General features: G+C 45.4%; 1 protein-coding gene across 1 annotated transcript; it reads left to right on the forward strand.

The window, feature by feature from the left end:
- Positions 1 to 489: 489 nt before the first annotated feature.
- LOC135058149 (proline-rich protein HaeIII subfamily 1-like) lies at positions 490 to 5,397 on the forward strand. The gene is made up of 4 exons (XM_063963734.1): positions 490 to 576; positions 1,118 to 1,518; positions 2,138 to 2,352; positions 5,316 to 5,397. The coding sequence occupies exons 1-3, from the start codon at positions 513 to 515 to the stop codon at positions 2,336 to 2,338; spliced, it is 666 nt and encodes a 221-aa protein (XP_063819804.1). The 5' UTR covers positions 490 to 512; the 3' UTR covers positions 2,339 to 2,352; positions 5,316 to 5,397.
- Positions 5,398 to 13,469: the final 8,072 nt, after the last annotated feature.

A 13,469-nucleotide genomic window follows, 5' to 3' on the forward strand; every position in this document is an offset into this window, starting at 1 on the left:
GATGTCAGCAGTATAGAAAGTAAGATTAATTTACATTTATGCATTTTTTATTTTTATACCTATAGTATATATATTTTCATCCATGATGTCTATGAAGTGCCTGATAATTGTAACAAAGCCCTCGTCACAATAAAGCATGTTTGAGTAGTGAAACATAAGGACAGAAACCACTTTAGCAAAAAAAATGTGCATTGCAATCCTTTGAAAGATACTGTACTTACTCTGACAAATGTCAATATGGTATTATGTCATTTGTGCTTAAGCTCCAGAACAATGTCATGTACACTATACGCATGTGACTCTTCCCCCCATTACCTTTGTCACAACCAAAATTATTTTTGCAGACTCATTCTCCTCTCCCTCCTACTCACCTGTGCTTACAATTCAGAAAATGTTATTCACAAGGGGCGTGTTTCATGACGTACTATAAATACATCCTGTGATTCCCTCATCTTTCTAAAAAGCCCTGCTCTCCTCTTTCCAGGGAACTGCACCTGAAACTGTCAGCAGACATGAAGTACCTCATCTTTCTGGCCCTAGTGGTTCAGGCACTATCCTTTCCACAAGGAAAACCTGGTAAGGATAGATAGATAGATAGATAGATAGATAGATAGATAGATAGATAGATAGATAGATAGATTCAAGCAGATCTTTGCAAAATGGACATACATATGTCTATTTGTTTTTGTATGCTAGGAAAATTGCTTTAATTGCTCATTGACATGTTAGCTCTATAACTTCTATCTTTGTCATATAAAAAATATTCAAGTGCAGAAGAATCATATACAGTATGTCAAAATGGTTCAGATGTTTATAATATATTGATAATACTGTAATTCCCATAAAGAACATATTACAAAAACAGCATTAAAGATACAGGATTGCTGAATAGCATCTTGTTCTGCAGTGTAATATGACTGATTGTAGAAGTAGTCTAAAAGATTTATGGTTTTAAAACAATGGTTCTTCACTAAATATATGAATACAATGTAGTTGGAAGTACTGTTTGCTTTCACCTGATTATATGTTTATGGAACCTACAAAAGTTGTTTGACAAAATTCAGGGAACTTTCTAATAGTTCATATTGTGTTTCTTTTGAAAATATTGTTAAAACAGGTAATCATGGTCCTGGTGGTCCAGTCGGTCCAAGTGGTCCTGGTGGTCCAGGCGGTCCAAGTGGTCCTGGTGGTCCAGGCAGTCCTCACGGTCCAAGTGGTCCTCCACCCTCACCACCCTCTGGCCTTGTTCATCCATTTGACAACCAAAATGTAACAGGACTACCCCCACTTTCTAAACTTTCCGTTGGCACCAGACCACCTCCTCCAAATAATGGAAATCAACCTCCAAGACACCGCAGAGAGATTCAGAAAGTTTTGGGATCAGCTCCACCCAAAACTGGAATTCCTCCACCACGTCCAGATGGTCAAATAGCTAACATTCCCCAACCAACTGGAGGAAAGCCAGGTGCTACAGGAAATCCACCAGTTAATGGTCCATTGCATAACAAACCAGAAAAGGTGAGTTACTAAAAAATGAAACTGTCCCAATTAATCATATCACAAAACATATGAAATCACAATGTGAGATAATGTGAGACAAAGTGAAATATTTAGATTTTTATACTGGCATATATAACTAAATAACATAAATATGTACAGGATGCTGGTAAACTTACCAAATGATTAGTGACTGGATGCCGACATGCTTTTTGATAGAGTCTGACATGACTGTAGCCAAACGCCTTCCACCCCCACCCCACAAATACTGTTTGTATGCTGTACATTTTATCAGTTTGCAAATGATAATCAATGTAATTGTGTGTCTCCATTGCAACAGCTAGACAAAAATATTGAGGGGGCACAGGTTACCATACTGAATTTTAATAAAATATCTAAATATATCTAGGACAGTTGATCTGTTCATATGAATATTCTTTTTATGAAGTTTGCAAAGTGCATCCTTCATTTTAACTTGAAAGGTTTCATATATTTGTAAATATATGTTAAGTCTATTGTGATTGTTTGGTATTTCTGTAGATTCCAAAAATCAAGTTTGACTTTTAATTTATCAACTGACCAAACCTGAAATAGAATATAAATTGTTACATTAAATTATTGTAATATTATAATATTTCAGCCTCTACCGGGAAAACAAAGACCCAAAAGACATCTTCCTGGTGTGAAAGATGCTGGAATTCATCCTTCAAGGGCACCACATATAGAAGATCATACTCATGAGAGTAATGCAAGCCGCCAACCAATACCATCACACCAACCATTTGGCACAAAGAGATTTCCTGACCAAGGAAATAACCATGGAAAGAACCATTCTTGGTAGAAACAAAGATCATGGTAGGTTAGCAGGCTTGAAAATGTGATAAGCATTCTAAGCAGAGCTGGACTAGCACCACAGAGCCCCAGGAAAATATGGATTTGGGCCCCCATTGGGTTTTTATAAAACTACCTTTACTGTGGTATTCCCCTGAACATTTTCACCATACCACTCTATTTAACGTTGATAGTTTTTAAAGAGCTCTCTCCAATGACCACAAGCAGACTGCAGCTGTTGGTGTAACTGCAATCCCCTGCAAACTCTGGCATAACAGCACACTATGGATAGCAGTTACACCAACCACAGCTGATTCCTTCTGAGGGTGCTGGGAGTGGACTTCATTTTGGTTATATGCAGTTAACAATTTTCCACTCACCAGTGTAGTAAGTAGTAACACATTTCAACCCCACACCAACCCCCCACTCAAGGGCGTAGCTACCATAGGTGCAGGAAGTGCAGCTACTATGGAGCCCTGCTTCCCTATCAGAGTTACATATGTTATTTACATTTTTCAACACTAAGTAGTACAGAGGGGCCTTTAAAAACTTTTGCCTAGGGCCTACAATATATCTAGTTATGCCCCTGCATATGTTCATTGTAACGTAGTATAAAATGAACTGGAGAGTATTATAATGCTGCGGACAGGTGTCTCTCTAGAAACATTGGGACAGGGGCCCCTTCAAAATGTTGCATGGGGCCCACAGAGTTCTTGCTACGCCCCTGCCCACACTCCTTATTACTGTAGTCTATAGTCATAACACGCCCCTCAGTTTCCTTGTTAGTAACCTATTTGCACCCTCATCCCTTTAGTTACACATATCACATCTTCCCTGTAACATATTGCCTTTCCACTGTAGAACCACATTTTGCCTTCCACCCATTCAGTAGCATTATTGGCCTCTAGTACTATAGATTAGATGAATTCCCAATTGTCCTGTAAATCACTAGAAGCAAGAAATTTGATCGACAGTAAATAGACCTTGGATAGAAAGTTGTCTCTTGGGAGGAGTTCTATGTGTATACAGATGTGTCTTTATATACCTAGCCTCAATACACCACGTGACGTGATATGCCTGACGTGAGTCAGCACACAGGTCCCGTGCGACGCTGCTGGAGCCAGGCATCTTTCACCTAAATATACGTCTTAGTTGCAAATGCAATGTGAATAGGGTGGACCAGGAGACTGTGTTGATTAATTTGCATACTTGTGTGCGACTTAGTCACACACATATATATAGCTGTCGCATAAAGTTAATCAGCACAGTCTCCTGGTGCGTCCGCAGTGGCACCAAGAAGGTGGGGCGGGTACTAATTAACCAGACTTGGGCTTCTTGGAGTGCCCTGGAGGTGGCCCAGATTCTGGAGGGGGATCCTGAGAGCAGCAGTCTCCTCTGCGGATCCCATCATGGCTGCAGGCCACAAAGCACCTCCTTGTGCAGGCAGGCACCACTTTGCAGTGCTTAGACACCAATTTAAGTTATTTTTTCAAAGGGGAAGTGGCCAATCTCCAGTATTAGGCAACACCACCTGCAATACTGGGGTCCAATAAATCTCCCTACGGCACTGTGCATCCTAATTGCATTGCGACATAGACAGATTTTCAGATAAAAAGATACAACATGACACCCGGTGCCAGCAGAGTTGGATGGCGGTCATTATGTCGACATGAGTTAGGTCGACACACATTTGGTTGACATGCATTAGGACGACATGATCACTTGGTCGATATGGTCATTAAGTCAACATGTACTAGGCCGACATGGAAAAAGGTTGACATAAGTTTTTCACGTTTTTTGCATTTTTTGACCTTGTTCATACGTAACGATCCACGTGAACTACAATTGGGAACGGTAACCTATGCCAAGCGCAGCGGTAGCGGATCGAGGTCACTAATTAAGGTTTCCCATCACTTTTCGAATGAACACGACACCAAAAAAAGTTTTTCAAAAACCATGTCGACCTTTTTCCATGTCGACCTAACTCATGTTGACCTAATGAACCACACCCAGCAGAGTTACATGGGACCTGGTCACCCAACAGGGTCTGTTTAGCTCGACTGCATCAATAATGTCTGTAATTAAAACCAGGGCTGTCAGTAATACTGAAATTCTGACTTTAGAAAGAGATTTTTCTGTTACAAGATATATATATATATATATATACACATATACAGTATATATTTACACTGGTTGTGACTTGAAGCTATTGTAGCTTCTGGTAAGGTTACACACGCATATGAAATTGTGGTAGACCTGTGTATTTGAACTTGTTATCCAAATCCCTGAATCATAAGGTCGCATACCTATATGAACTTGCGTTCAGGCCTATGCGTTTGAACTTGTTATTCAAGCACTTAACCATAAGGCTTAATCTAACTTTCACCTGTGTACCCCACCGGTGTGTGGTTTTTTTCAAGTATCCAGAATACGTAATTGCCATTTCATTGATGCACTAACAGTATTTATCAAGCATACCCCTGATGAAGTCTTAGAGTAAGATGAAACGCGTCGGTTATTTGTTCATAAACATCAAATATCCGAATTGTCAAAGGAGAAGGAGGAATCTATCAAAGTTATTTCAACTGGTCCTCTGTACTATATGGTGTTATCTGCAAAAAGAGATACTATACCGTTTTGTATCATTGCTTTTATGTTGTAATAAATTTTTACATGGAACATGTTAAATGTGGTTTTATGCTCACGAATTAGGAGTAAATATCTTAGGGAGACTGCTGTTTTTCCCAATTGAATATTGGGTGGAAAAACAACCCAAGTGCGCCCATTCCTCTACTGGCACATATATATATATATATATATATATATATATATATATATATATATTCATCTTTAATATGTCTCTATAATAATTTCAGTGTTTTTAGGTTCTAGGGTTTGACTTGATTTTTTATTATTATTTTTTTTTTACTTTATCATCTTTCCTTTCATGTATAACATTAACAATCCTAAATAATTTTGTCTTGCAGAATGGAAACCATCATGGAAATGGGGTTCTGCAGCTCCAGCAATAACCCTATTGTGAACTGATAGAAGTATGTAGTGTTGAATGAAAATAAACAGAAAACCAAACTAAAATGTTTCCATGAATTATTGTTCTTTCCCACTTTTACATTTATGTATTGAACTTTAATTCGTATTTCTACTTTAATGAACTTGATTATATTGTAATTAATTTTGTATTCAGCTGAGAAATTCAACACAGGGCTCATACATTCTATCAGTGAAAATATAGTGTAATCGAGTAAAATACACAGCAAACACAAGTTTATTGATAAACAATAGGAATTTACCAATGTATAGCAGATAAAGATAATACGGATATACAGTACTTAGCGAAGGGTTAGACTGCAACTATCCTGGAGAGACCCTTTTGACCTAATCAGACACCCAGATTAAAGAACGCGGATACTAGACATCATCCATCCATATTAGTTCCAGTCGCAAAAAGGCGAAGATATGTCGCATATCAAAACCATGCCCATTAAGTTTAGGGGCTGTGTCTCTTCAAAATGTATACAAATTATATTATATATAGTATCAATACATTGATGCTATACTTCTAATAACAGCAGGGACTTCTGTTCTAGACAACAGGATGTTTTGCTGAAGACAAGGACAATATGAAAGCTTACATACTGTAGACTATCACTGTGAGACAAAAGTCACATATTTCAACATTAACCCTGCTGGTTACACACTGTTTGAATTGCAAACATTCCTTCACAATAAGCGGTTTATTCACGAAGCAGTGAAAAGTGTGGAGAAGTAAGCCAGTGGAGAAGTTGCTCATGGCATCCTATCAATAATGAGGTAACATTTATAAAATGCATTCTACAAAATTATACTTAACACTTTTCAGTTCACTGCTTCATGAATAGATCCCTAAGACTCCTTTCACACCGCACAAATAACCTGGTATCGACCCGGCATATTCCCGGGTTGAATACCAGGTCAATGCGACCCGTTCAATGCAAGAGGGAGAGGCGGCGCGGAGATGATCTCATCTCCCAGCGCCACCTCCACTTCCACCCCTGCTGCCAGATCCACCACCCGCCGCAATAGCAACCTGCCTGGCATATTGCCGGGTCAGGGAAACCAGCGGCAGCGTCCAATGCCGGATCCCACCCGAGAAGGACCCGAGGAAACTCACGCAAGTACGGGGAGAATATACAAACTCCACAAAGTTAGGGCCATGGTGGGAATCCAATCCATGACCTCAGTGTTGTGAGGCAGTAAGGCTAACCTTTACACCATCTGAACTGCCCCGTACCATACCTCCCAACTAGGGATGGACTTGCCTATAGGGGCACAGGGGAAACCCCTGGCGGGCCGGGCCCTCCTCCTCCTCTAAGGATCAGGTTCCAGACTGAGAACTGTACATATGTTACCTTATACTGCACAGGACTATGGAGTATTTTCTATAGTTCTTTGCTGTTATTAATCTGGTACATTATCATGCATGTGTAGCAAATCAATAGTAGTGCAAGAGTGTCGGAGAATAATGTGCGATTCATACCTGTTTATGAGCTCTGGATGTCAGCCTTCTTGAAACTAGGCAGAGGAATAAGGACCCTAAAACCCATTAACAATACCAGTCACTACACTTGTTGACAGTGACTAACTGTTTATTTAAAGAAGGTAATGGTCACTGTAAGGGAATTCAAATAGTTACTTTCACAACAGGTTGTACACTTACACGTACTCCTCAATAGGCATATGAAAATTACACAGTGTAACAATTATTAACTCTATAGTTAAAAACAATCCTATCTAGCAATAGTAGACAGTCCAAAAGGATGTGTCGGTAGTTTTACCCTGCAAGGAGGTTTCCCCAATAAATTTCCGCCCAGCTTAGATCGTTGGAGTACTCTGACGTTGGTGAACTTACAATTTGTTCCTTATCTTAGCCAGATGGGATAAGTTCTGCAGATATATCTCCCTGTTACTTGCTATCCTACTGACTAGACTCTGTGTAAGAGTGTTAACGTACAATGTAGAGTGTTCCTTGCTATAGATAAGTTAGTTACTCCTCGTACGCTTCCAATAAAGTCAAACAACAGTCTAGGGAATTTATTAGCAGGTTACCAAAGCTGAGCATAGATGAAGATAGCCTCTGAACGGAGACACTGTTAGGCTCTTTTTACTTCTGATGTCCTAACTTCTCCTGAGCGGGGACAGTTTTGTGGGAATTAGTAAGTATCTGGTAGCATAAGATGCGGTTATTTGACAGTAGTATTTACTTCTGAGCCAGACTCTCTACTGGAAATGCAATGTCTGCTTGCTTTTGGGCAGTTATAGCCCTCTACAACATTTTTAATAGTAATTCAGTTCTCAGACCGAGTATGCTGGCTTCAGGTCTCACTATTAACATTGCTCTATAAGCCAGATGCTGTCTCTATATATCGCTATTCGCTGGGTTACTCTGGGCAGTGTGATGCTGCAGTGAAATGCACTCCTCCCAACATTGGCTGCATGGGAAGAGAGACATCTGAGCGCCGATGCCGCACCCAATTTCCGAAAGGGGGCAGGGCTTGACAATAGAGGGCTTGGCTTTGCAGGAGTACCGCAACTGTGAGCCACGCCCCATTTTCATCACTGAGGGGGCATGCCCCCTCTCCCTCTGTCACCTGTGAATAGACGCTGTGCGCATGCGCACAGTGTCTATTCACCACTGCTCTACTAAGCGGGGCAGCGAGACAGAGCCTCCCAACTGCCCCCCCACCGCGGGACACTGTGGCCAGTGGGTGGGACAGAGGGACAGTCCCCAAAAAACGGGACTGTCCACCGAAAATCGGGACAGTTGGGAGGTATGCAAATGAGTCACCTCTCCTGTAGCTAGATGACAATTAAATTACTCACTATGCCGGATTGCTCTGCAGACTCCACCTGCTCCTGTCAGTCAACTCCTAGATGTTTCTCAGGGGCGCCTACAGCAGGGAGTTAAAGGGTCTTTCAAGGAAGAGGTGTCCACTCCATCTCCGCAGTCATTACTGAAGCTGCCTCCTTTACTGAGAAGCAGATGGACATCAAAACCACTGGAACTCACACCGCCCGGCCACCAACAAGTCACAGAAGCGGTTACAAAGGATCCGGTGATTGATTTTATTCTATTTTGGGGGTTGTTGCAGGCTTTATTCGCCGGACCATGTCTCATTAGCAGCTGCTGGGAATTATCTGCCTGTGTAATCAAATGTACATACTCTGTAGCGCATTACATGTAATGCCTCATATAGCAAGGAATCAAGCTAGGTACACAATGGCAGATTTTTTTTGGTCTGCCCGACAATCGGACGATTCTTCGGGAAATTGTAGGCACCAATATCTGAGCTACACACTTAAAGATTTTTTTTTCAGTTACCAATTTTCTGCCACTTCACACTGCGTTTGCATATGTCCGCCCACAAGGAGGATGATGTAGTGAGAGGAAAACATAGGAAATATGGGCAGAATATTGAGAACGCGCATACACTGCTCAATATCTGGAGATTGTGGCAGATATTTTTGGTCTGGGCTGATTCATGGGAAAACCGATCGTTTGCGTGTGTGTGCAATATTTTTCCGAATTATCTGTGAAATGCCGACATGATCGTTCATACACACTATACAATAAATCAGGCCGATATCCCAATTATTGGCAAATCATTCCAATAATTGTATAGTGTGTACCTATCTTTACACATGTATTGGTCGTGCTTACTGTATATATTTATGAAGGGCCCCAGTCAATGAACTCTCAGATGGTTAGGCAAACCAATGTGGTGGCTTGCCACACCCTATCTGGTGACTGGCGACATCCCTAAACATGGGCCCCTAACACTGCATTCCCTGGTGGGCCCTTCATTTCCCAGTCCGACACTGCTCTTAACTGTCCTGATTCCAGCGGGATAGTCCCGCTATTCGGACACTATCCCACATGCAGACCGCAGTGTCCCTTGGTTGGGTGATACTGTAGGGATGTTGGGGGAGCCTTTGATCACTGCTGCTCTGTAAAGCAGCAAGTGATCCCTGAATGCATCAATACAGTGCATGGAGGTGAGCCGGGGTCTACCCAGGATAAAAACAGGGTCATGCCACAAGGCCATGCCCTCTCATCTGAGGCCATGCCCCCTTCCCACCCGAGGCACATGAGGGTGCCTGGTTGAGGAAAGCAGATGTTGGGAGGTATGTGGTGCTGTTCATGGACATAAAGAAAGTTGCCTAGATTTAATTTTAATTTAAGAGACTTTAGCATAATTTGTATCACTGTACCTAAAATATACAGTACTAAAACACCCTAAAATTACCCTTGTCTATCAACGCACTGACTTTATCTATCTTCCTTACTATTTAGTAGAGCTCCTCACAGTGACTGTAGAGAACATTTTGATGGAAATTCAATTGAGGGCTAAGAGTGTGAATTGCATTAACTAGGGTGTTTAAATGCTGGCAACAGCAGCCCAACTCGCACCCTTCTCCCAAATGATTTGCACCTCGATTTGCTCAAAAGTGCTCGCTACCCTATGGGGTAGCAAACACTTTTGAGCAAGATCTCACTGCCGTAAAGAGCAGGGCTGTCACAAATGAATCCCCACTTTTATCTCCATCTGCAAGACAATGGAATACTTCAGTAACAAAATCACAGTGTAGGGGATCGTTCCTATTAGCCGTCATGATATTGCAGGTGCAAATCATCGCGGCAGCAGCCACACTTTACAGCGTCCAAATTCACGCAAAAGTGCTTGCTGCCCCATAGGACTCTGAGCACTTTGGTGCGATTTCAGCCCGAAATCAGCCCGCGAAGGGTGCGAGATAGGGTGCCATTTGCCCGTGTTTAAATAAAATCGACCCCTAGGAATGAGGTGTACACAGCACATAGCTAATTTTAAATTAGCATCAGTAGAGATGTGCACCGGACATTTTTCGGGTTTTGTGTTTTGGTTTTGGATTCGGTTCCGCGGCCGTGTTTTGGATTCGGACGCGTTTTGGCAAAACCTCCCTGAATTTTTTTTGTCGGATTCGGGTGTTTTTTTTCAAAAACCCCTCAAAAACAGCTTAAATCATAGAATTTGGGGGTAATTTTGATCTTATAGTATTATTAACCTCAATAACCACAATTTCCACTCATTTCCAGTCTATTCTGAACACCTCACACCTCACAATACTATTTTTAGTCCTAAAATTTGCACCGAGGTCGCTGGATGACTAAGCAAAGCGACCCAAGAGGGCGGCACAAACACCTGGCCCATCTAGGAGTGGCACTGCAGTGTCAGACAGGATGGCACTTCAAAAAATTGGCCCGAAACAGCACATGATGCAAAGAAAAGAGGAAAAGAGAAAAAGAGGTGCACTGTGGTCACTGAACGGCTAAACTAAGCGACACAAACACCTCAATATCACAGGAATTATTCGTTCTAATCAATGGTATTAAGCAGGCAGAGATCCGCATAGGCTCGAAGCCACATAAACACCCGGAATTTTCTGACATGTGTTGAGGATAGGCAGGGCTAGACTTAGTGATTGACAGTTGTGGTCAGGTGGCAGAGGGGTGCCTATTAGGGATATGTAGGAGAAGTATACACAGGGGTATATAGTCCTGGGTTTTGGCAGCCATCTTCCTCTTGCCAGTTTTCTTGGATGTGGTAAGTGTGCATGCTGTACAGCAGTGTTCAATTTGCCCCCTTCTACCATCTGCATTTGTTAGCTGTGCCAGCTTGTTTATTTAGCCTGCTCCCCTGCGCTATGCCCCGTCCAAAGAGAACTGCTCCCCCTCCCCGCCATCTGGCTGAGGGCGCCCGTCCACTCGCAGCGGCTGGCTACCGCCGGCCGCGCGTGCGCGTGGTCCCCCCCGCCGCTTCGCCGCCCGCTGGAGACAGTGTCCTGCTCTCCTCGGGCTGCAGTTGTGCTCCTGCCACAGCCGCTCTCGGAGCCCGGCGCAGCGGTAGAGCCGCGCGCGCCGGGGCTCTGGCCTACATGGGTGGGCGGGGCTCGCGCCCCGCGGCCGCAGCAGCAGGGTCCGGCGACCAACCGTCGAGCGGGTCCCACGACGCCGGGCTGAGTACTATGTTTAGGGGTCCCTCTCCAGCCAGCTCCCCTGCGGGTGCCTGGCTGGTACAAGACGTGGTATCCTTGCAGTCACTTACAGGGGTAGTCCGGGGGGCGGGGCCTCGGTTTACGCAGGCAAATGGGGGTGGATTAGATACCCTGTTTCCCCCCGCTGTGCCCGTGGTTTCCACTGCCGCGGTGCTCGGGGGGGTGTCGGGCGTCGGCGTGCAGACATCGGGGATTTACCCGGGGGCGCTCCCGGTATCCCAGATCCTGCTGCCACCGGTGAGTGGCCTGTGGCCCAGTGCAGCGACGCCATCTGCTGACCAGCTCATGGTACAGCAGATTGGGTCAGGACACACTTCCATGGCCGCTTCATTTGCGTACCGAGGCGGCGCATATCCAGCTACCCACGCGGGTTTCCTACCGGCGGCTTCTGTGTCGGTGGCCTGGTCTGGGGCACTGCAACTCCCGGTCATGACGTCCGGGGCGGCACCCGATGTCCGAGGGGGTCGGGCCCCCTTTTCGTCCCCTTATTTGCCGGCAGCGTTTCCGCATGGGCAGGGATCGGTGACCTCCTTGCCCACGCCGAGTGGTCCGGGGTTTGCTCCATGGGGGGGTTCTTACGCCGGCGGTTTTACCCCTGGGGCTCTCGCGCAGCCGCCTTACTGGGCGGTGCCGTTTTCGCAGGCTCAGTCCAATTGGCACGCTGGTTTTACATCCCCGGCCACATGGCCTCCAGCGTCTGGCGCAGCCGTTGATTTGGCTGGCGTGGCGTCCTTGGGCATGCCCACCCTCGGTTCACGGCCCCCGCTTGCTGCTCCCCCCCCCCGCTACCTCCGGTTCCCCCGCCGTTTTTGTGCCTCCCCCCCCCCCCCCTTCTGTTTCCCCATCAGGTGCCGGTACGTCGAGGGGGGTCTCTCCCCCTGTCGGATCGTCGGGAGCCACGGCAGCAGCAACATCCGGCGAAGCACAGCCAGGAGCGGAGAAGCAGGCTGAACAAGTGGGAACGGGGGGATCTCGGGTCCCCGAAGAGGTTCCATCCGGCCCCGCACCCGCGGCAGAAGAAACGGGCGGTCCTTCTAGAACGGGTGAGACGGTTAATCCTTCTTCTGATAGTTCTTCTTCCAGCTCCTCTTCAGATACTAGGTCTTCCGGGTCCCCCAGGCGCCCGCGTAAATTAGCCAGGCTCATTGCGCATCGCTTGCACAAGAAAGATAGGAAGGCCAAAGGCACAGTTGCGGCAGTCACACAGGACCCTCCGCGTTTTACGGAAATGGTGCACTGCGCCAACACTGCGGTCACCAGGGGTTTACGTAAACGGATGAGGGAGAAGATTAAGAAGGGTAAATACGTCGACATGTTCACCCTTACGGATGACATGCGGAAGGCGTTCGATAAGGCCAAGAAGGTCGGGGGCATTGGCGAGAATGCATTTCGCAATTTTCACCAGTGGCTCCGGGGGTTTTTAGTATTCACAGCGTGCTACGCCGAGTCGAGGCCTACGGAGTATCACAACACGGTCAAGTATTTGCACCTGGTGCACGAAATGTACTTGACCTCCAAGGGTTACGCGTGGCGGGATTACGATGAGAAATTCCGTCGTAACCAAGACGGTAACCCGACACTGCCCTTGGGGTTCAAGGATGTTGAAGTTTGGTTAGAGGTCACGCAACATAATAAGCCCCTTTATGAAGCCCAGGGCGGCAAGCCGGGTTTAAGTGTCCGGCCGAGCCCGCCTATGGGGAATAAAGGAAAATGCTTCGCTTTCAACGAGGGCAAGTGTTCCCGGGGGGCTATATGCCGTTTTCGCCACTCCTGCAAGGTGTGCGGCGGGGGGCACCCGGCCAAAGATTGCCAGTCCCCTTCCGGGTCCAGGCCCTCTGATGCTGCCGAGGTGCCCGGAAGTGGAAAGTAAGGCGTTTTCCCCCATCAACGTCCCCGAATTGACTAAATGGTTGGGTATTTACCCCGACGTCACTTCGGGGTTGTTTTTGTTGGACGGTTTCCGTAGCGGTTTTAGGCTTCTCATCCCGGATTCGGTCCTCGTGGTCTCCAGGCGCAATTTAAAATCCGCACGCGATTTCCCCTCCGTAGTC

Source organism: Pseudophryne corroboree, chromosome 3 (assembly GCF_028390025.1).
Source record: "Pseudophryne corroboree isolate aPseCor3 chromosome 3, aPseCor3.hap2, whole genome shotgun sequence".
In the NCBI taxonomy this organism is placed as follows: domain Eukaryota; kingdom Metazoa; phylum Chordata; class Amphibia; order Anura; family Myobatrachidae; genus Pseudophryne; species Pseudophryne corroboree.

Coding starts and splice junctions, on each gene's coding strand:
- LOC135058149 (XM_063963734.1), top strand. CDS start 513: ATGAAGTACCTCATCTTTCTGGCCCTAGTGGTTCAGGCACTATCCTTT. Junction 577..1,117: donor CTTTCCACAAGGAAAACCTG/GTAAGGATAGAT, acceptor TTGTTAAAACAG/GTAATCATGGTCCTGGTGGT. Junction 1,519..2,137: donor TGCATAACAAACCAGAAAAG/GTGAGTTACTAA, acceptor ATAATATTTCAG/CCTCTACCGGGAAAACAAAG.